The sequence below is a fragment of the Phytophthora ramorum genome, assembly GCF_020800215.1.
Source record: "Phytophthora ramorum isolate Pr-102 chromosome Unknown Phyram_PR-102_s0001, whole genome shotgun sequence".
Lineage (NCBI taxonomy): Eukaryota > Oomycota > Peronosporomycetes > Peronosporales > Peronosporaceae > Phytophthora > Phytophthora ramorum.
Window position 1 is genome coordinate 3,994,458 of NW_027150647.1, and position 21,934 is coordinate 4,016,391.

General features: G+C 56.2%; 7 protein-coding genes across 7 annotated transcripts; 4 read left to right on the forward strand and 3 right to left on the reverse strand.

The window, feature by feature from the left end:
- Positions 1–3,658: 3,658 nt before the first annotated feature.
- Positions 3,659–5,271, reverse strand: KRP23_979 (CCR4-NOT transcription complex subunit 6; the record flags this gene model as incomplete). Its single annotated transcript, XM_067895179.1, has 5 exons — positions 3,659–4,316; positions 4,397–4,540; positions 4,617–4,736; positions 4,803–4,960; positions 5,023–5,271. 5 exons carry the CDS (start codon positions 5,269–5,271, stop codon positions 3,659–3,661), a joined length of 1,329 nt encoding a protein of 442 aa, XP_067751547.1.
- Positions 5,272–5,451: 180 nt separating this feature from the next.
- On the forward strand, positions 5,452–5,758 carry KRP23_980 (uncharacterized protein; the record flags this gene model as incomplete). The annotated part of the gene is made up of 2 exons (XM_067895191.1): positions 5,452–5,559; positions 5,633–5,758. 2 exons carry the CDS (start codon positions 5,452–5,454, stop codon positions 5,756–5,758), a joined length of 234 nt encoding a protein of 77 aa, XP_067751548.1.
- A 737-nt stretch (positions 5,759–6,495) lies between these two features.
- On the reverse strand, positions 6,496–6,904 carry KRP23_981 (uncharacterized protein; the record flags this gene model as incomplete). Its single annotated transcript, XM_067895202.1, has 2 exons — positions 6,496–6,767; positions 6,823–6,904. The coding sequence occupies 2 exons, from the start codon at positions 6,902–6,904 to the stop codon at positions 6,496–6,498; spliced, it is 354 nt and encodes a 117-aa protein (XP_067751549.1).
- Positions 6,905–8,015: 1,111 nt separating this feature from the next.
- KRP23_982 (Bifunctional purine biosynthetic protein ADE1) lies at positions 8,016–11,456 on the forward strand (the record flags this gene model as incomplete). The annotated part of the gene is made up of 1 exon (XM_067895213.1): positions 8,016–11,456. The coding sequence occupies one exon, from the start codon at positions 8,016–8,018 to the stop codon at positions 11,454–11,456; it is 3,441 nt and encodes a 1,146-aa protein (XP_067751550.1).
- Positions 11,457–11,612: 156 nt separating this feature from the next.
- KRP23_983 (Transmembrane protein 216) lies at positions 11,613–12,374 on the reverse strand (the record flags this gene model as incomplete). Its single annotated transcript, XM_067895224.1, has 6 exons — positions 11,613–11,721; positions 11,797–11,902; positions 11,974–12,043; positions 12,106–12,228; positions 12,290–12,297; positions 12,368–12,374. The coding sequence occupies 6 exons, from the start codon at positions 12,372–12,374 to the stop codon at positions 11,613–11,615; spliced, it is 423 nt and encodes a 140-aa protein (XP_067751551.1).
- A 123-nt stretch (positions 12,375–12,497) lies between these two features.
- KRP23_984 (uncharacterized protein) lies at positions 12,498–17,027 on the forward strand (the record flags this gene model as incomplete). Its single annotated transcript, XM_067895235.1, has 10 exons — positions 12,498–12,571; positions 12,630–12,809; positions 12,878–13,026; positions 13,106–13,449; positions 13,523–13,807; positions 13,891–14,250; positions 14,320–14,427; positions 14,498–15,747; positions 15,808–16,400; positions 16,504–17,027. The coding sequence occupies 10 exons, from the start codon at positions 12,498–12,500 to the stop codon at positions 17,025–17,027; spliced, it is 3,867 nt and encodes a 1,288-aa protein (XP_067751552.1).
- Positions 17,028–18,644: 1,617 nt separating this feature from the next.
- On the forward strand, positions 18,645–21,864 carry KRP23_985 (uncharacterized protein; the record flags this gene model as incomplete). Its single annotated transcript, XM_067895246.1, has 4 exons — positions 18,645–19,596; positions 20,029–20,107; positions 21,070–21,215; positions 21,284–21,864. 4 exons carry the CDS (start codon positions 18,645–18,647, stop codon positions 21,862–21,864), a joined length of 1,758 nt encoding a protein of 585 aa, XP_067751553.1.
- Between the last annotated feature and the right edge of the window lie 70 nt (positions 21,865–21,934).

Genomic DNA, 21,934 nt, shown 5'->3' on the forward strand with positions numbered 1-21,934 from the left:
GTCGCCATCCACGGCATGAGTCTCCGCAACGCCGCCAAGGCCCACGGAGTGCACTTCGCGGCACTGCATCGCCGCCTGAAGAAGCGCCAGCAGCACAAACTCAACGTCCCGTGCGAACCCAACTACATCCCGTTCGAAGATGAGGCCGGAGTTGTCCGTGTGATTCACGCGCGTGCGGAAATGGGCGTCTTGCTGACGTTCACGGAGCTGGTGGACCTGCTCAAGCGAACGGCGCTCAAGCACCGCTCGGAGTTGCCGGAAGAGATCGCGATTGCACTCGTGCGCAGGTTCCAGTCTCGCGTGGAGCAATCGGTTCGCCACTTGATCATCGACTGGCCAAGTGTGTCGAGTAATGTGCTGTATCAACTGCGCGAGGGTGATGGCAAGGACGGAATGACTGCTGAAGCTCCTACTCCTGCCAGTATTGGCAAGACCAACGTGCCATCCGTCGTGAGCGGAAGCAGCGGATCGCTGTCGTCCTCGGGGTCGTCTTCGTCCCTCTCGCCTCACCCGCAGTCGGCTGCAGTGTTTCCGGGGATGCGCAAGTCTCCGGTCGACGCCGGACCAACGTCAACCCGGGGCAAAAACAGCAGCAACAGCAGGACTACCGATAGCAACGTGGAAGCTGGCGAGAACAGCAAAAATGTCGACAGCGCCAATGCCTCAGCAGCCACCGTGTCACCCGACGACAACGAGACGGCCCCCGCCCAGCCGTGCATGATTCTTCGCCTCTGATGACCCTCCGCGATTGGCGACGACGCGGCCCGAGCTCATTCGTGTTTATATCTATCGATGGACCAGCGTCCCCAACCAATCTGCTAACTGCGCTCGTTGTGCGCGCTGCGTCGTGCCGTTCACTTCAAACGCACGCGCGCAACGAGCTGAAGCAGACAGTAATTACTTTCCCCGAAATGCTTCAGCGAGATGAGGGCCCATGTGTACTAGAGGCCCCACCGCGCTGAGCGCGTACAATGTGAACCAGGATAAAGTGTACAGTGAAAATAATGCCGTATGTTGTAGATTTGGACTCCTGTTCACCAAAACCGTGTACGTTGCAGCGCGTGGGCAGTCGTCAGCCTCTTGTTTGGTGCAGCTCCCATTCGGTCGAGGTAGGCGCCTACCACACGCCGTCAATATTTGGTGCAGAACAGTCGGCTGTCGACCGAGCTTATATGAAACGCTGGCGGATGCCGTTGCGTTGAACATTATGTGCTTGTGTGGCTGAGCAGGAGCCCCCGAAATTCCTCAGTGGTCAGCGGCCTCTCCAACTGCGCGATGTCTTGATCTCGAAGGACCGCGTGCTTGTAAGTGCCCAGGGGCGTGGCGAGGTTCGTGCAGGCGAAGAGAGTCTGACCCGCGTTGGCGATCAGCGCGTCGGCGTGTACCATGGTGCTGTCAGAGCAAGAAGACGATAATTTTGGTTGAGGTGGAAATAGTGAAGGCGGATATTGGGATGCCAATTGGCACGCACCTCTGCGTGGTGAGGATGGAGGTGCGAGCAGAGTTGCTGGTGCTCAGCGCCACCCACAGGCGCAGCATGCGCGCTCGCGCTTCCTCGCGCTCCATCGGAAAGCTACTGTGACTGGTGGAGAATGGGAACAAAGTAATTGATTGGATACACGCACTTCTATCGTTGAACATGTAGCTCATGCCTCCTTGGCATGCAAGCTCTTGCCAATGAGGTCGATATCTTGCTGAAGCTCGCTGCGTCTCTCGTTCTTCATGGCAGCAGCCTTAGGTCCAAGGAAGAGAATTTCTTCAAGCTCCTTCTCCGAGGCACCGGCAACTGCCAAAACGTCCTCAGCTGAGACCAGGCCCTTCTTGTGCGCTGCAAGAGCAGCACCGGCATATGTACCGAAAAACTCCACGCCTTCCCTGCAAGGATCGAAACATGGCAGGGTCAGTTACGAGTTACGTGACGCAAGGAGAAAAGAGTGCACAACTTTGGCACTTACGCAGCATACACCCGCTTCCGTCCACCGTCACCCGTGCGAGCGAAAATCGGATTCACATTGTGAATGAAAGTGGCCAGCACTTGTTCCGGGCAGCTTTTCAGCAGTCGTGATGCAAGCAATGCATCGCCTTGCCCGGAATCACCGAAGAAGACGAACTTGAACTCTGGAAACAGCGCAGCAAAGCGTGAAAAGTTGTCCAGCTTGAGGCTTGCGATTTTCTCGTTACTCACGAGACCCTTTACCGACCCATTAAGCACCATGACGTTCGGCACGCCCAAGCTTTTCAAATGCTGGAGCGTCAGGTATCGTCCGACACTCAGCCATCCACGAGGTCTTGCTGTGAGGAAAGTGACTGACGGGCGCACACCATCGCCGTTTGCATCCAGCGCGAGTCCACGTGAGAGTCTAGCGTACAGATCCGAAACGCCAGGGTATGGAATGTGGAGCGGGTAACGCCTGTCAATCCACCCCGGGAACAGTGTGTCGTCAATATCGCTCACCACCTTGATCAGGTTCGGTTGCTGTTCCTTCACCTTGATACTCTCTACTGCGATATGTTGCATCATAGTGACGACTTCCGTGATGTTCTTGTTGCCGAAGATGAGCTGGATGAGGTCACCAGCGTGCGGCGGGTCTTCTTGAGCATGTATACTCCGGCGGAACGAAATCTTACCCGGTGCGATGCCATCTTCAAACTGAATATGCCCTGCCGTGTCGATAAACGCCTCTTCATCCGAGTGAATCTGTTCCTTCAAGACCGACAGCTCGAGGCCGTACGTGCCGCAAACCACATTCTTCGCCGCACTGTGCAACACCACCTTGTCACGAATCAATGGCGACATCAAGCAATGCTGAATTGCGCGAATAACCAACGCCCGGTTAGCAATCGTGATCTCCCCCAGTCGCTGCTTCGTCAGGACGTCCAGTACCTTTGCACGCTCGGACGGGGAGCACGAGTGCAACATGAAGCCCACCATGGTCCTGCAGAATTGACTCGAATCTTCAGGCGACGTCGCACCCAAAATGCCATTTAAACTGGCTGAAGATGCCGCAGCCAGCACATTGTGGCAGGCCAGAGGGTCGTCGAGCCGTCGGTTGCGGGGTTTCAGGTGCACCTCCTTCTGCTTCTCGTCGCTAAAGACGATGGCCGTGTCAACGTCCTTCAGCGTCTTGTAGCGCCACGCTGTGCGTTGTTTGAGCCCCTTCCACTTCTGCTGCAGTCCGTCGGCCGCCAGTGTCCACGTCGAAGCCTCTCGCAGCTATTGCAGCAGTGCAAACGTCAGAATTCTCTCGACCATTCCGTGTATTTGCAGTTTATAGTATCTTACCAACGGCAGACGCGCGTGCAGTGAATTATGTGGCATTTCAACTGCCTCGAGTTTGCATGGAGCGGTCGGGTGCCGGCTGAGAGGCCGCACAGGCGCCTGCAGACGGCGACGGAGCCGCATAGAAGTCCCCATTTACGCGGTGGTGACAAATGTTTTTAAACGCGGTCAGTTGCAATTCGTTTAAGTACGATAACAAAACGCGGGCTGGGACGAGTCGTCCTGCAAGTTCTACGCGTACTGGTTCAGGCAGCTTGCCTAGCGACGCTCGAACTCTTCAATGAATGTTGCTTTCACTTGACCCTACATGCAGTGATGTGGTCAATACTCATACGAGGTTCGTGGCGATCAATTTATCTTGTTTGCTTGGGTATAACTTTACTCTTTGCTTTCAGCATCTGTGCCCTCACTGGCGCAGAGGAACTCAAATTCGGCCATGATGGGCACGTGGTCGCTGCCGAAGACGGAGTTGGGAATTCCGTTGTAGTTGCCGTGCAGGCCCGATGGTAGGCGGCCCGAACGATTCAAGCTGTCTGCCAGAGCCAAGCGATTGAACCAGTTCCCTGGTCCGTCCTCAGCACGCAGCTCACCCTCCGGCGGAATCTCCAGGACTCGTGAGGGCACCAAACTGCTTTTCGAATACCAAACGTAGTCGATCGTCCAACACCGTCGGAAGTTTACCGTTGTGTGCGGGGGCTCAGCCTTCTTGCCCTCTTCTACCTTCAGCGACCGCAGCGTGTCCTCGGAGTGTTCCAATGCACTCGCCAGCGCATTCGGTTTGTAGAACGCGTAGGCGCTACGGAATACCTCGCTCACACCTTCCAGGTTGGGTTTCTGCATGAACGAGTTTTCCATGTACTCGTAGATTGGTGACTCGGGCGAGTTGTTGAAGTCGCCGCATAGTACGATCGGTACGCTGTTCTGCCCTGTCACAGTTCCTGCCAAGTCGCGCTCGTACTTGTCCTTCACATCACTGCTCATGCGGATCACTTCTTCTTCGAGCTCGTACAGCTCAGCCATCTGATGGTCCACCTTTCTGTAGAGGATCAAACACAGTACAGAACTACTGTTAATCTCTGATACAGCAACAGCGGCCTCTCAAGCAAGCACACGTACTTTGCATTCCACCACAAGTGGGTGCAGCCGACCAAAACATACTGCGCAAAGTGACGCATTTTCAGCAACGCCAAGACAGCGACACGGTCGTGCGGATCGTGGAAGTTCACGGCCTCGAACTCTTTCAGCTCAAATTTGTCCTTCCTGGTGATCATACAACGCACGCAGCCATCCCGTCAACAAGACCAGCATCTCTGCAAAAAATAAAATGCTCACTCACTTGAAAAAGATCCCGCAGCCGTCGTGCTTCTTCTCGCCAGACCAGTTCGAGACGTGTATCGACGGGCGCTTCACGTACACGCTCTCGTACCCTCGATCCTGTAGCTGTGGCTTGAAGAAACTGCATCCAAACAACGCGTCAAGCTTCCCTCCACCCCCACGGCAGCTATAAATTGCTAGCACCCACGTCCAGTAGTCACTGAGTTCCTCGAGACACAGCACATCAGCATCCAACGCTTCCAGCTGGCGCAGCAGCGCCATCTTGCGGTTCTCCCAGTTGAGACTCGACTCCAGCACGTATGGGAAGTGGTTCCTCGTCGCCAAGTTGCTGGCCAGGATGTTCAGCTACAACCAAAGCAAGTGAGATACCCATTCTCCCCGTCAAAACGTCGAGTCAATTGACGCACCTGCACGACTGTAATTTTCTGCTTGCTGCGTCTGCTGGGGTCCGCCTGCTCCAGCTCTTTGGCGCACGGCAGCAGCCGCGCAGTCGACAGACGCTCGGAGCGGGAGCTGCCCAGGCCGCGACGCGCCCGACACGAGCGGAAGGCACGCCACAGCTTCGCGTTGTGTCTGGTCAGCGACACGGAGGCGAGCACGGCCACGCCCATGCCCAGACACATGGCCGCGGGACGCCCCGACAGCGTCACACTCATTTGGCCGCCGCACAAGAGAAGGAATGCCAGGCACGTCAACTATGCTACTACAAGTCGCACCTAACAAGAGCTCTAACTATTGAAGAACGGAGCATGTCGCACTTAACTGGAAGCGGTGTGTTTTTGCCATATATACAATAGCGAAATCCGGATGAAACCTGGCCCTGAAAGATTGGGACTATGTATGCCACACTAACGCTCGCTATCACGGTCTCCGCCATCCATTCGCGGGACACCGCCAGCAACTGGTCATTTTGGATTCAGGTTACTGTCAGTCCAAAGCAACTGGTGCGTGCCTAGCCATCGCCTTCTCTCTGTGTGTATCGATCGCTGACGCCTTGCCTCCTTCTCTCTGCTGCAGCCCTCTATCCACCATGTCCCTTGTCAACAAGCAGAAGACCGTCGAGGCGGAGGAGACCCGCATCCACCGCATTCGCATTACGCTCTCGAGCCGCAACGTGAAGAACCTGGAGAAGGTGTGCGCTGACCTCAAGCGCGGCGCCGTGGACAAGAACCTGAAGGTGTCGGGCCCCGTGCGTCTCCCCACCAAGATCCTGCGTCTGACCACGCGCAAGTCGCCCTGTGGTGAGGGTACCAACACCTGGGACCGCTTCGAGATGCGCATCCACAAGCGTATCATCGACCTGCACGCCCCCTCGGACATCGTCAAGCAGATCACGTCCATCTCGATCGAGCCCGGTGTCGAGGTCGAGGTGACCATCGCCGACTCCGCTTAAGCGCGCCGTCCGATGATTGGTCTCTCAGCACCACCATCCACCCAGCAGTTCGGGGCGTTGCTTGCTACGCCCCGCGACTCGCGAGCGTAATGGGGGACAGAATTGTACTTAACGCCCTTGCGGCGTAGAATATAATTCCGACCCCGCGACTTTGTGGGACACACAACCTATTGCCCGTGTTAGCTGTTGCTGTTGTTGTTGTGAATAAAGGGACTGCAGTTGGCAGAAACCAGTGCTTTCAGTTCATAGCATAACAGACAATGGAGTGCAGAATTGCTGCCGCCGAGCAACGACAGAGGCAAACTCATCCAGCAGCACAGGAGATGGTTGACACTGTGCTGGAAAATATGCCTCACGACGTTGTCATGCTCCCTACCAACCACGAAGGAAGGTATCCTCATGGATGCGAGTTCGCCGCCAAGGTTGCTGCCTGGGAGTTCCCTTTAACGAACTGAATCGGAAGCAACGAATTAAACGTCTTATAAGGTCAGCAGTCGAACTGGAGCAGATCGACCTTCCAGTTCATCGCGCCCTGCTTCTTCGCCTTGGCGACGATGCACGTGCCCTGCTCGTAGAAGCGCTCCAGAGTGCCGTACTGCACGAACATGGGCGGCAGGTTGCGGAGGTCACCGCTGATCAGTGACACCTTCAAGCGCCCGTCCTGGTTCGTCATATTAGCGAGGTACGTTTGGTGAACCGCGTCGACGAATGCAGACGGCATGATGCAGTCAGGAGTCTTCTTCTCGTCGCCTTCTTTCTCTTCACAGTCAACGTTACAAGCACCCCAACGGCATCAGCTCTGGCATTGAGTCACGCACACACATGCAGTTGACGGGAGACATCTTGGCGCCAGCGTTACACCACTGAAAATACGTGGTCCGGCGAGATGTTCTCATGCTTCAGTACATGTCCTTCTCAAAGGCAATGATTTCGCCGTACTCCTCAAACATGAAGCGCATCATCTTGCATGTGATCTCGAACGTCAGCGTTCACTGCGGGTAAAGCGGTCGAAAGCCTCGGAACACGTAAGTTACGGTAGCGTTGTAGACAGGATGTTGAGCTGTAGTCGGATGGCGGCAACGGAGGTCATGATAACCGAACGGATCAGCGATCGGGTGGCAGCGCACAACACCAGGGACATCAGCACGAACAAGACGGCAAGCACCACGCCGAACCCAATCACGGCAGCTGCGGCACCGCACTCAATCATCCAGGAAGGCGAGCACCAGAGTTAGCGTCACCAGTGTGAAGGTCGACTTGAGGACATGCGCACAGGAGTTTGTTGACTGATTGGAATTCTGACGAATACCGTGCCGCACGAAGTCGGTGGAGCCATGTTTGCCTTCGTTAACTGCGCAATGGATGGAGGAGCGAGAAGTGAGCAGCAGTCAAAGGAGCGGAGAAATGAGTGGCGTGCCTCAGTATACTGATCTCTGCATCACTTCTCGTTTCGCCGAGGGAGAGATTCCCTCTAGGACCTCTGGCTAGAACCATCAGTCCTTTGACGCACAACGATGAATTCCCGGCCGATGCCTGAGCTTGCCGATGTTACCTTGTTGTCGGCGACGATCCGCGTACTGCTCCGGGTTGCTGGCAGAATTGGTTCACTTCAATGTGGTATGCGGTATCTGGTGTATCATTTTCTCGTGCTGCTGGTACCGCGCTTGAACCCGGCACTATCACGGCATCGCCCCTCCTCGCTGTAATCCAGCCCCCTGTCCATCTAGCACCATACAGGCATCTCTTCTCTGCTCGCTAAGAGCGTCGTCCCCAGCTATCGAAGTTGAGAGCTCCACATCTCTCGGCATGCTCCACACAATTTTGACACAGTTTTCAGCCAGTTGCATTTTCATCCAATCCGAGGCCTCATTTACCTCTTTTTGTCCAATCCACGCAGCTCGTACCGCTTTGCCGTGTTGTTAGCCATTCGCTGCCAGGGCAAGATAGACCAGTGGCCACCCAGGACCATTACCCGAATCGTCAAGACCAAGCACCTCTTCTCGTCCAATGGCTCCGCCGACGCCGCTCGTGGTGCTCTGCGGCGACCGCGCACCCGACGCGCTGGTGCAGGCTGCAGCGGCTCTGCAGGCCGGTGGTCTGCGCGTGGCCTCGCTGTGCTCGCCGGCCGTGGAGGCGGCGCTGGTGTCCGCCAAGGTGCCGCACGTGGCCGTGGCCACGCCCGCGGACGTGCAACTCATGCTCTCGGACCGTGTGGAGGCTGTGCTCGCGCTTCCGCCCAGCGCTTCGGACGTAGGCGCCGCGGCGCACGCGCGCGTGGCTCAGTGGGTCTCTGGCGCCTACGCGTTCGTGCGCTCCGCCGCCTGGAACCACAAGCAGATCAGCGTCGTGGTGGACGAGCAGGACTTGGCTAAGGTGCAGAGCAAGCTCTCGCGCGACGGCTCGCTAGCTTATTCGCTGCGTGAGCGGCGTGCGCTGGCCGAGAAGGCTTTCGCACTGTTTGCGGAACTGGACAAGGCCATCGCCGCCAGCCTCAGCGGCGACGACGAAGTGGTGCACGACGTGCTACTGGTCGGCAACGGCGGCCGCGAGCACACCATTGCGTGGAAGCTCGCCCAGTCGGCTTCCACCGGCCACATCTACGTGGCCCCGGGCAACGCCGGCACGGAGAACGTAGCGGCCGGCATTTCCAACGTGAACATTGGTGTCGGCCAGCACGACGAGCTTATTGCCTTTGCCAAGAGCAAGGGCGTGTCATTCTGTGTGGTGGGCCCCGAGGCTCCGCTGATTGACGGACTTGCAGACAAGATGAATGCGGCTGGCATCCCGACTTTCGGTCCTAGCAAGCTGGCCGCGCAGCTGGAGGCGTCCAAGGCGTTCTCGAAGGACTTCATGCGTCGTAACAACATCCCCACGGCTGCGTACCAGAACTTCACGGACTACGAGAAGGCCAAGGAGTACCTGGACTCGATCGACCACAACATTGTCGTCAAGGCTTCAGGTATCGCTGCTGGCAAGGGTGTGCTTATCCCGACAACCAAGACTGAAGCCCACGACGCCCTGCGTGAGGTCATGCTGGAGAAGGCTTTTGGCTCAGCTGGCGATGAGGTTGTGCTGGAGGAGTTTATGACTGGCGAGGAGGTGTCACTCTTGGCGTTCTGCGACGGCGAGAATGTGGTGTGCATGCCCGGCGTGCAGGATCACAAGCGCATCTCTGACGGTGACCAGGGCCCGAACACGGGCGGCATGGGCGCCTACGGTCCTGCTCCGTGCCTCACCAGCGAGCTGGAGCGTGAGTGCGTTGGCATCGTTGAGAGCGTGATTGCTGCTATGAAGAAGGAGGGCATGCCATACGTTGGCGTGCTGTACCCCGGTTTCATGCTAACCCCGACGGGCCCCAAGATCGTCGAGTTCAACTGCCGTTTCGGTGACCCCGAGACCCAGGTGCTGTTGCCGCTGCTGCACAGCGACCTGTTTGAGATCATGCGTGCTTGCGTTGAGCACCGCCTGGAGCGGTCGCTCGTGTCGTGGAAGAGTGGTGCTGCGGCTACTATTGTGCTGGCTTCGCAGGGGTACCCGAACAGCTACCCGAAGGGCAAGGTGATCACGGGCCTTGGTGATGCGCAGTCGATGAAGGACGTGGATGTGTTCCACGCCGGCACGGCAAATGCTGCGGACGGCAGCGTCGCGACGTCGGGTGGCCGCGTTCTGGCTGTTACCGCTGTTGGTCCTTCGCTGCAGGGTGCGCTTGACCGTGCGTACGAGGGTGTATCGAAGATCCACTTCGAGGGTGCTCAGTACCGATCAGACATTGGCCTGAAGGGCTTGCTGCACGATGCCAAGAAGCTGAAGCTGGCTGTGCTCGGCTCCACGCGTGGCAGCAGCATGCAGCCGATCATTGATGCAATCGAGGCAGGCGAGCTGAACGCGAGCATTGACATTGTTGTCAGCGACAAGGCTGCTGCCGGCATCCTGGAGCGTGCGAAGACGCACGGAATTGAGTCGGTGGCGCTTTCGGCTAAGGGTCTGTCGCGTGCTGATTTCGACGCCCAGGTGTCGGAGGTGCTGAAGAAGAAGAATGTGGACCTCGTGCTGCTCATTGGATACATGCGCATTCTGTCGGGTGAGTTCTGCAAGGAGTGGGAAAACAAGGTCCTTAACGTGCACCCTTCGCTGCTGCCGGACTTTGCTGGCGGCATGGACCTTGCCGTTCACCGCGCTGTGCTGGACGCGAAGAAGACCGAAAGTGGCTGCACCGTGCACTTTGTGACGGAGCAGGTGGACGCAGGTCCGATCGCTGTGCAGATGACGTGCCCCGTTCTGGAGGTCGACACGCCTGAGACGCTCAAGGCCCGTGTGCAGCCTCTGGAGGGTGCCGCGTTCCTGCATGCTATTAAGCTGGCACAGACTGGCCTGCTGCTGAAGAACAAGGCGGGAAAGAAGGAGATCACGTACGCTGACGCTGGTGTGAGTATTGATGCTGGTAACGAGCTGGTGAACAGGATCAAGCCGCTTTGCAAGTCGACCGTGCGTGTGGGCTGCGACGCTGACCTGGGTGGATTCGGTGGCATCTTCGACCTGCAGGCTGCGGGTTACGACAAGGACACTGCACTCGTGGCTTGCACGGATGGTGTGGGTACCAAACTGCGTGTGGCGCAGCTCGCCAAGAAGCACGACACCGTCGGCATTGACCTTGTGGCCATGTGCGTGAATGATCTGATCGTGCAGGGCGCTGAACCTCTGTTCTTCCTTGACTACTATGCTTGCGGCAAGCTCGAGGTGGAGGAGGCTGCTGATGTGGTGAAGGGCATTGCTGAGGGCTGCCGTCAATCGGACTGCGGTCTTATCGGTGGTGAGACTGCTGAGATGCCGTCCATGTACCACGATGGTGACTACGATATGGCCGGCTTCTGCGTGGGTGCCGTTCGCAAGAACGCTATCCTGCCGCTGCCGGTTGAGGTTGGCTTCGCTGTGCTGGGCCTGGCCTCGTCGGGTGTGCACTCGAACGGCTTCTCGCTTGTGCGCAAGCTTGTGGAGGTGTCGGGCCTCGCCTACAGCGACCCGTGCCCGTTCGAGGCTGGCAAGACTCTGGGTGAGAGCCTGCTTACCCCCACCAAGATTTACGTGAAGCAGCTGATGCCTACCGTCAAGTCGGGTAAGATCAACGCGCTTGCACACATCACCGGTGGCGGTCTTCTGGAGAACGTCCCGCGTGTGCTGACCAAGGAAATGGCCGTCGATATTGACTGCGCTAGCTGGCCGCTGCCGCCCGTGTTCAAGTGGCTGCAGACGATGGGCAACCTCTCCAACACCGAGCTGGCCCGCACCTTCAACTGCGGCATCGGCATGGTACTGCTGCTGCCTGAGGCCAACGTGGCTGAGGTGACACGCCAGGTCGAGGCGACCGGAGAAAAGGTTTACCGTCTGGGTACGACTATCGCGCGCGCCCCTGGCGCCGAGCAGGTTGTTCTGCACGGCACCATGGCTTAAGCGCGCTCAGGTAGTGGAGGCTTCGTCTAGTGCGAGGCAATACTGCCTACACCTCGTTCACTGAATATGCATTTCAACACCTGGCTTCGCGCTTTGCTTCTCCTTACGGGGCTTTGTAAAATACCTTACGCGAGACGGCAATAGCAACATTTGGGTTTACACCGTGCTCTTGCTGAATAGCCAAAGCAATGTCAGCACAGCTAGCAGCACTTCCAAGCCTAGAAGCACAATGGCGATGCTGTTTATGAGGCGTTCAAACTCCACCCTGGAGAGGTCCACAACGAAGCTTAGATGGCAGTTTGTCAATAGAAATATACTACGTAGTACACTACACACGTACACGTGAGGCTGGAGCTGTAAAAAGCTGTTGCACACTAGTGCAGGCGCAGCCAGCACCACAGCGAGCACCAACGGCGCTCGCTGCTTCGTTTTGTTGCCTTTAGAACCTGGGTGGTGTCCACAGCATACAAGTCAGAAACCTGACCATTTTTGACGGCAAAGCGCTTGTTGAACCAACTCTGATAGAGGCGAGTGTTCTCGAGGACAGCGTAGAAGGTGAGCAGAGTCACGTTCCCAGCCAAGCCGCTCTTGGATAGGTTAGCGAGCACGACATCTGTAAGTGATCTCTAGTCAGCTGACTAGCCTCCACCACGCCCCAGTAGCCAAACGTTGACTTGCATTTGTAGGCAAAGAGCAATGTTGATAGCAGCACGAATCCGTGAAGGAACCATTGGTGGCTGCAGAGGAACACCTGAAGCAGCAGCGACGGAAACTATCGAGCACACGTTATTGAAAGCATACATAGGCCAACGCTTTTGATCGTACACACGCACGTAAATTGCTTCAACGAGAGCCACGCAGCGTGTTAGTGTCCATGCTCATCTCCGCGAGACTGGAAAATATAAACGCACCCTCCATCTGCTCGAAGATCGCAGTTTCGATTAGTCCAACGTGGCATCAGCGCTAAAATTGGTTGTTGTGGAGCCGAAACTCGGCCCAACTTGGGCATCAATCACCAATTGCAATTGTCTTGCTCACACCATGGATCTCTACGGGCGACCTGCTACTCGACGGACGTCGACACCAGCTGTGGCTTTCCTCAACGAACGCCCCAAGTACGTCCTTTAGTTTGGACTGGATCGAGATGAATAACCTGTCTAATATTCGTACCAGATCCCTTTCCTTTACCTTAGGCTCCAAGCCCGGTGGGAGCCGAGGTCACGGTCAGGACGAAGACTTGCGTTTTAATCTTCCCGGTCATCCTAGCTCGAATCAGCAACAGCAACACAATCTACAACAACAACCGCCTCCTCTCCTGCATCAGCGACCGACTAGCAGTCGCTTTCTCAATCGGTGGGATGGAAACGTAGTTCCGATAAGAGACCTCTCCACCGTTGCCAACGTTTTTTTTTCTTGCACAGACCTCAGAGTAGTAGTGGTGTACGTCGCTCAGATCCAGCACTTGCAGCTTCCAATGAAGTGAAGCAACGACCACGTACCGCTCGTGACGGAGTGCGAACACTACCAACAACGCAGCCATATGTCAAGAGGACATCCTGCTTTGGCCAAGGTCAGTCGTCATTTAGATTTTGAGCAGTGCGAAGTAGAAACTGTCAGGGTGTGCTTTACTAACCTGTGCATTACTGCAGAGAGCGACGTCACCGAAGACCCCGAAGTCGACGGGAAAAATAAAGGAGAAGAACTGTTGGAATCATCACCGCCTCTCGATGAACAGTATTTGGAGCAGCTGAAAGCAGATATTTTGCATCTGCACCATGTTCATCGACAGCTTGAGAAAGAGGCAAACGAGGGCGGAAAAGGTGAAAGGTATTCAAGAGTTACCACAGCAACTCCCCAGGCACCAAACCATGTAAAGAATTTGCTGCTTCACCGCGACACCAAACGTGACTCAAGCCTGGATTTGGGGTCCCTATCGACTGGCAGCATCCAGACACAATTACAGAGGTACAACTACTCATCCGACCCCGCACAGGTAACTGAAGGAACGACCTACGTACACTGACTGCTACTCACTTGCTAACTTGCATCTCAATGGTCTGCTGTAGCTGACTGCTACAAAAGTCGGACTCGAGGGCCTTTTGGCGGATACTTTAACCTCTTTGATGGAGTTTTACCTCGTCCACAACAACCCCGGTGATTCTGAAAACAACCATTCAAGAGGTGGTTCCGGCGCAGTAGATTCCAGCATGGATGGTATCAAAATGAAGCTTGTGCGTCCAACAGGGCAACTTAGCGGCGATATGCCCTTGCTACCATTTGCAAACGGATGTGGCACAAGTCCTGTGTCAATTTACGCTGGAGGCATTCTCAGCGTTCTTCAGCAAACGGAGGTAAGCTGATATTGTTCTTGTTGTATTCTCATGCTACTGTGTAGACCTTCGGTTGCTGATCTTGTGCTCGACGATGGAGTCAGATTTTGAAGCGTACTATGCTAGCTTGCACAGGGGAGAAAAAGAATCTTGTAAAAATGATCGCTGACAAGGACACTCAACTAAAGCAGTTCACGGAGCAGCTATGCTTTTTCAAGGATGTTTTGGCGAGTAGGAGACCCCGTTTCAAGCAATCCAAACGAGAACACAGCCCTTATAAAGAAAGGGAGCAGAGCAACGCTCCGGAGAGAGAGGAAAATGAAAGTTTTCACGATTCAGGTCAATCGAGATCTGCCTTAGCGGAGGAGCAACTAGTACGGTTAGCATCTTTAGAGAAAGACCGAGTGGAATCTATCCTAGCGATTCAGAGGTTGGAGCGACAGAAGGACGAGCTAGAGCAGCAGGTACTTCTTCTGGTAGATTATTTGGCCCCCGTTATAAGAGTACTGACATCTAATTTACTCCGTTGATAGCTGGAAAAAGCGAAGTTTGAGTCGCAAGCTGCTCTTGAGCGACTTGAAAGCATGAAGCAGCTACATGAAGAAGCCATGGGCACGTCCAACAATTCGTACCTGGAACAGGTTTGTCTTTGATCTCCTTTAAGCTTTTCGCGTTTCGTACTAAACTCAATGCTGCTCACGCATCAAACAGATTGGGGCGCTGGAAAAGCTTACGTTAGACCTCCAGAGCTCGCTAGCATCGACAGTTGAACGATATCGTTCCTTGGAGGACTCTACTTCTCAAGAAAAGGCCCAGCTTCGACGTGATAAACAGGAGTTGGAACGCCTTATCCGACTAAAAGACGGCGAGACTGGACAGCGGCAAGCTCAAGCTACTGTCAAGGCTGAAGCACAGCTCCAATCGGCTATAATACAGCTGAAACTCGTAACTCAACAACGCAATCAAGCACAGCAGGCGTTGCATGGACTTCGCGTTGAACTAAATGCAGCTCAAGTTGACAACAATCAGGCTCAAGGCACTATACGCAGCTTACATCACGACTTGAAAGTGCGCAATGACGACGTTGAAAGACTATCCTCGAAACTCGCTGTTGCAAACGCAACAGTAGAGAGCAAGACCGCACTGGTACAACAAAGTGAAGCAAGAATTGAGACGAATACAAAGGAGATCGAACGCCAGCAATCAGTGCTGGATGATCAAACTCGGCAAGTGCAGGCGTTAGAGGCAAAACTGAGCCGATCGGTTCCTGTTGACGACGAGGAGTTGCAAAGCCGCCAACAACGTGAAGAGAGTGCATGGCATCAGCGAGTCTCAGCCTTGGAGCATGCTCTGGTAGCAGAGAGGCAAAACACGGCCTTATTCCGAGACCAACAACGTAGGGCAATTGCTATGGAACAAGAGAAGGCAGTGCATGCAGTTGAGCAAGCTCAGGCGGTAGCTGCAGAACTTGCTACGGCCAACATTTGCTTACTGGAGCGGAAACGCCAGCGTGAGCAGGAACAACACGCCTTTGAACAGAAGTTGAAGGAGTATGCAGACCGGGTAGCAGAGCTGTCATCTGATAAGGAGGCTCTAGAGCGCGAATTCAATTCGTTGCGCCCCCAGCACGAACAACTTCAGCAGGCGAAGGAACAAGCCGCCACAACGGAGACAATTTTACAGGAGGAAGTTGCGTCGCTGAAAGGAGAGCTCAAAAGCCTAACCGAGATTCGCGAGAACCTTGATCGAGCACTCGCTCATGCTTTGGCTTCTCCAAAAGTAAAATCTGCGCGACACCAGGCGAGCTTGTCGGAGGTGCGAGCAGAGCTGCAAAAGGCAAAACAAAAGATAACTGGGCTTGAGGAACAGCTTTCTCGCAACGGCAGCATCCGAACGAGTGAAATCGACGGAAAACTCGCGCAGCTCAGCGCCCGAGAACGACGAGGTGCAGAAGACCAGAGGTTTGTTGACTGTTGCGATCGTTCTAGTTGCTTAAACTCACTGTGGGTTTGTGTAAACAGAGGCTTGAAGAAGCAACGAGCGGATGCAACGGCCGAGCGACAACAGCTTCAGAAGGAGCAGGCGGAACTTGATCAGCGGCGCGAGGTTCAGCTAGCAGCAGAATCCAAGCAGAAGACCGACCACAAGTTACTCCAACAGATCATAGTGCTGCTAGCTCAACGACTTCAAGTGCTGATGGCGCTATTTGACACGGTAGCGTTGCCAGATGCCACTCAAGCTAGCGTAGGGCAGACCTCAGCAACTCGCAGTGATTCCTCCGACGACGTCGATATTTGGCGCGAGATACAGCGCCAGTGGGGAGCTCTGCGCCAGGAGTTAGAGAACGTCGACTGGAGGTTGATGGACATGCGCAGTCAACTAGAAGCTCTGCTGTTCGAGTATGTCGGCCAGTCACTGACTCCACTCGAGAGCCTTGATGGAGAGCAGCGGTCATCTCAATCGTCCGGTTTCCACGGCCCGAACCCATTCTCCGACGCCGTCGCTGCCGGACGCGACACCGTCCCCGTAGCTGAACAGCTCAAAGTAAGTCGTCTGCTTCGTCGTCTCTCCTGTCCGGGTGAAAGCCTTGAGAGTCGAGCTCGTCAAGTGAAAGGTGCGTGTCCGGATGATGTTGTACAAGTTTGGCAAGGACACCCCTAGATCCTTCCACCTCCTCAACTCGTAGCTAATGACCTCCTTTTTACATCTCCAACCAGCCGAAGAGCATGAGACCTTCGCCTTGGCATTGGCCAGAGAGATGACGGCCATGAAGGACAGCTACGAGCGACAGCTGGAGGAGCTACGCGCCGAGCTACGTAAGACACAGCAACGGCGGCTCGTGACCAGCCAAAGACTGCGCGCCGAACTGGCAACTGAGCGCCGACGTAGCCAACGCGCAGCGGCGCAGCTCTCTGAGCGCATCGTGGAGATGGAGGCGGCGCTGGTGGCTCAGGAGAAGGCGCTGGCGGCTGCGCAGACCCAGCAACAGGCGATTCTAGACCAGCACGCGGCCGCCACTAGCGACGATGAGCGTCAGCGTGCGCTGCGGGAGCTGGCGGAGCTCGTGGGCAGCGACCAGCGGCGTCGCGAGCGGGAGCGGATAGCCAAGTTACTGACGTACTGCGGGGCGTCCTCTGTGACCGTCGAGCATCGAGACCGGACGGTGGAGCAAGAAGCAGTGGACGAGGTGCTGCACCGGACGTTGAAGCTGACGTGTGAGAATGAATTGGGTGCTCTTTGAAGAGGTCAGTTGAATGAAGTGATCGAAGATGTGAGAGTGCATACCCCGATGAAAGCGATATGTCAGTGTTGGTAGACGAATTGGTCGGCAAGCAAGCAAGCGTGACCGCCGTGATTGGACGCTTGCCCAATCCTGCCCTCGCTTTCCTTCAGCCCACCAGCTTCAGCTGAGCTCTCCCCGCCACCTCCCGACCAGATGGCCGGCGCAAAATTCTCGCCAACGCCGGCATGTGTCGATCTTGACAAAGGTGATCGCCGAGAGCAATGCTCCCGTCGGCGACGCTGCAAAGCCACTCGATCCGCTCGGAAGCTGCAAACGCGCTGCAATTCCGGCGACCACGGCGCTTGCATGTCTCCGCACGTGTGATGCGCCTCGGGGGATGCTGTCGCTGCACATGGCGGTCCATATCGCCCCAGCTCTCTTGGTTGCCTCGTTGTGGCGTGTACGTGCAACTTCGACTTCGACAACCAGCGGCGTTGAAGCCGCCGCTCGAGGCTGGGTTCCAGGCCAGCTGGACGCCTTCATGACCGCATGTAGCTCGGCGAGTCTCAAGTGATCGGGTCAGCTGGTTGCCGTGGACTTGATTGTTGGTGCCCATTTAGGAGATGCGCGTTGCTCACAGAGATTGCATTAATCGCAGACTGCTGAGCCCGCTCCGTCGGGTGCGCTAGGTGGACTAGCACACACGTCCAGCTTAGCTGGCGTTCCCAAAGTCTTCCGAATGCCGGAAGCTTGAGTCTCACTAGACGGTTGCAGTAGAACGAGCAGTTAAGACCGGTGTTTGGAGAGTGGGATAAAAAACCAAAGTAGCACCTGGCTCGTCTGTGCTCGGCGCATGTTCTTTCTCACGTCTACAAATGCGATTTGCTGCACCATTGTGAAGCGCTGCCAGCTGCAGCCTGCGAGGCGGCAGTTCCTGTCTCTGGGGTGTTGAACCCATCCCTTCCTGGGCGGCAGTGGAGCTGGCGAGCGAGCGCTGCTCATGCCGAGCGCGGCAGCCTTCGCCGAGAGGGTCTCGTCACGATCTACACTTTCGCGCTGTCAGGTAAGCAGCGCCGACTCGGCTGAAGAAGGAATTTGCAAAGGCCAGAGACGAGGCGTGGGTATCTTTTTTTTTTTAAACACCCGAGCACTCTCCCCAGCAGTTGAAGAGCATCCTCTGTCTCACACCAGGCACCGGCGCATTCTGCACTGCGCGCGGGAATCTGGGGGCGTTGTGGTGACATGCGCAAGGAGCAGTGGACTGGTGCCAACTCTCGTTGCGGCGAGTCATTGCAGAAGCCATACCACCAGAACTCTCGTCGATGCACTGTTCCGACCGTTGATGCTCTTCAACTGTGGGCTGTCACATGTGGCCTGTCTCTGCTGTCGCCCATCTGCCATTTCTTTTTTTCTACACTCGGCATTTGTATGGCAAGGGAGATCTCCTCGTAGCCCGAGCCCTACCGGTGTTTTCAGATGGGTGTGTGGCAAACACTAAGTTTCTGTTGTTGGCTCCGCCCGCGCCCTGTCCCGGTTCACTCTCCATTCTGCGCCGCGCCCCACAGGTCTCTTTGGCCGCCTTCTTTTGAAACGCGAGTGTCGATTTCCCTGTGGTGATATCGCTTGATGAACGCCATGGACTGGATGCAGTCGCGCGGCCAGCTACTCCACGGCTCGGCACCCGCCGGCGTGCCCTCGTTCAAGCTCGTGGACGCCAACAACCGCGTGCGCGAGCTCACGGACCCGCTCAAGCGCCAGCTGGGCGCCACTTCGGCCTTCTACCAGCCTCAACTGAGCGACGATGGACTCTCTGCTGCTGAGCTCGAGGAGCAGCGCCAGCTCGAGCAGCAGCTGCAGGTGCAGAAGGAGGAAATGTGCTTCATCTCGCCGCTGCCGCGCCCCAACTCGGATGTCCCTCGGCTACGCGTGCCCTCCACGTCGCACGCCTTCACGTACGGCGGCTCCAGCTCGTCAAACGTGCACTCAACGCCACCCCTGGCCCCGCCCGTTTCGCCGTTCGCCAGCATGGCGCTCTCGGCCCCCGCAGCCCCCGTTGGCAAGGCCCACAACCCCTTTCTCAGTGCCAAGGTGGAGAAGAGTCCACGGCTGCCCTCGTTCAACGCGATCCGCAACTCGCCGGGCACGCACCTCAAGTCGCTGGGCATCGCCTCGCGCCCGCCGCCGCTCTCGCTGCGCTCGTTCTCCGACGTGTCGACGCTGTCGTCGTCGTCTCAGTCGCCGTCTCCGTCGCCCTCGCCGCTCCACCAGCCTCAAATGCTGCACCAGCACCATCCCAAGGCACCGCTACGCTCGATGTCTAACTCGTCGCTAACGTCGGCAGCTTCTACGTCGCCGATGCTGTACTCGCAGTCGCTTCCGGGCGTGTCGTTCCTGCAGGACAGGAGACGTTCCCGTATGTCGTTCGACGGTTCCGATCGCATGTCGATTTCATCCGAGGACGAAGACAGCGGCATGCGTCTACTCAGCTCGAGTGTCGGTCGCACCGAGGGCAACAGTGACGCGATGACGGCGGCAGCAAACGCCGCGGCCCAGGCGGCGCTGAACAGCAACGGTTTTCGCAGCGGACGTGTCTGCAGATACGCCAACTGCAGCAACATTGCTCGCTCCCGTGGTCTGTGCCGTACGCATGGTGGCGGCAAGCGCTGCTCGCACCCCAACTGTAACAAGAGCGCGCAGGCGAATCGCAAGTGTATCGCACACGGTGGCGGCACTCCCTGCTCGTTTGGTGACTGCGAGAAAACGGCGCAGTCACGTGGCCTGTGCAAGGCCCACGGGGGTGGCGCACGCTGCAAGCACCCTGATTGTCCCAAGAGCAGCCAGTCGAAGGGCCTGTGCCGCGGCCATGGTGGCGGCATCAAGTGCAAGGCCGAGGGCTGTGAGAAGTGGGTGCAGAAGAATGGGTATTGCATCAAACACGGCCGCGAGCGCGCGATGACGTCCTGATCAGCTGCTTCTGAGCACGAGTGCGGTGGAGTTGGCCACTGAGTGTGCTCGGCAGCGCTGTCCAGAATGGAGCTGCGTGGAGGCCGTGGATTGGCGTGGTTGATTTATTCAGTGGAGGGTGAGAAGCGTTCCCGGTGGGAGCGCGTGCGTGGAAGGTCTTAGGAGGAGGGACCAACTAACTGTACGGCTGGAGATCCGTGAGTTTGGTGCTTGGAAGTATTATTTGACACCCGAGACTTATCAGAGCTTCCCTGTTTGAGAAGCTTCGTGGCATGTATATAAGTGAAATTTGTCTTACGTTTGCCGGTACTTGGTCCTAGTCATCTTTTGTTGGTTTGTTTGGTGCAGCGTTGGTGTCCAAGCGGGTGGCTGAGGAGGCGCGGTGTTGTCGAAGAAAAATTCAGCGAGCAAGCGTCCCTTCTGGTATTCCGGTGCGCTGTCACCACCCAAGTTGAAATCTTCAACATCATGCCGCCGACTATTTTGGGTCCGCCACTGCGTTTGGCTCCGGAGTGGACAAAGCTTGTTGGTAAAGCAGGAGGATGGAGGTCGAGGTGCGTGTGGTCCGTGCGCGCGTGTGGCTATCCAGCTCGCTGTTCCTTCGCCAGGACGGGTTCTTGTCCTTCACTCGTGTCGGCGTGACCGAGCATGTAGCCCACGCAACTTTACGTTCGGTGGAGGGGAAACATGGAGACCAGTGCTCTCGTGCAGACGTAACTCGCCTGCAAGGGCAGCAAAAATGTTTTCGTAGCGTCTTGGTTGCGTGGGACGATCAGGGAACGACCCCCGGCACTAGCTGCCCAAGGTTTTCGTTGCCCGAGGTTCTGGGATCTCCAGTCCATGGTGATGGACAACCACACAGCACAAAGAAGGCGAACCAACAGGTAACTTTACCCCGACTTGACTTTCAGCTTTTTCTACTGAGATCCCGTTCTCGTGGGGGAACATCAGCACGCTCACGCCCGCAAACGGTCTATGTCGGGACGAGCGGGTGGCAATTGAGCGAGAACGATCTGGAAGCGTTGGTCTCATCCCGAGAAGTGGTGTTCCTCACGACATTGCAAGATGATATTGGCACACTTGAAGTGAAGCTCAGATGCGTCAGCTCAAGTGGCCCCAGCAGTACGTCAGGAGAGAAAGCCTCAAAAGCCGCTACTGAAGAAGACGAGGCTGAAGCCCCCACCGGCTTCAACATCAATTGGAGCTCCAGTGAGGCACTGCAAAAAGACATCGCTGAAAAAGGTAGGAGCGCCACGTGCTTGCATCATTAACAAGAACCTTTTGCAGCTCTGACAGTTCGCTCCGTACAGTTCGACTGAAAGCTGAAGCAGACAAGAAGCTAATAGTGCAGCTGAAGCAAACAGCTATCAAGGCAAAGAAGCTTCTTGAGAACCGCGACTATCTACTTGTCCACTTGCACCGTTCGCAAGCTGCATCCAAGATTCAGCGTCAATTTCGAGCGCTACAGACCAGGAAGCAGGAGATTATCACCAAGCTGCGTCAAGAGGAAGAGGCTCGCATCGCAGCGAAAAAGGCGCACGTACGAGATAAGGTTACTGCACGGAACCGCCAGCGCGCACTCACCATGCGTGCCCGACTTCTAGATCATCTCGTCAACAACCAAATATCGTTCTCTACCAACAACGCACGACCTGAAGTCCACGAATCGACGCGAATTGCTGAGCACGTGGAGACGGAGCGAGCCAAACTGAAAAAAAGGTTGGCAGTTCTCGAAGTGCAGCGCAGGCAACTCACAACAAACAAACGCAGCAATCAAATCAGAAGCAACCAACACTCTCCGCAACAACAAAGTGACAAACTCTTCGACAACGAGCTCGTCCGCGCTGTGCAGGAGTTGCATTTCACTCGAACGTACAGCAACCAGATGTAGCCATAATAATATAGCCATTTCAACCCGTACTTAGTGCTCCCCTTGTGTAAACTTGTGTAGCATCGACCAC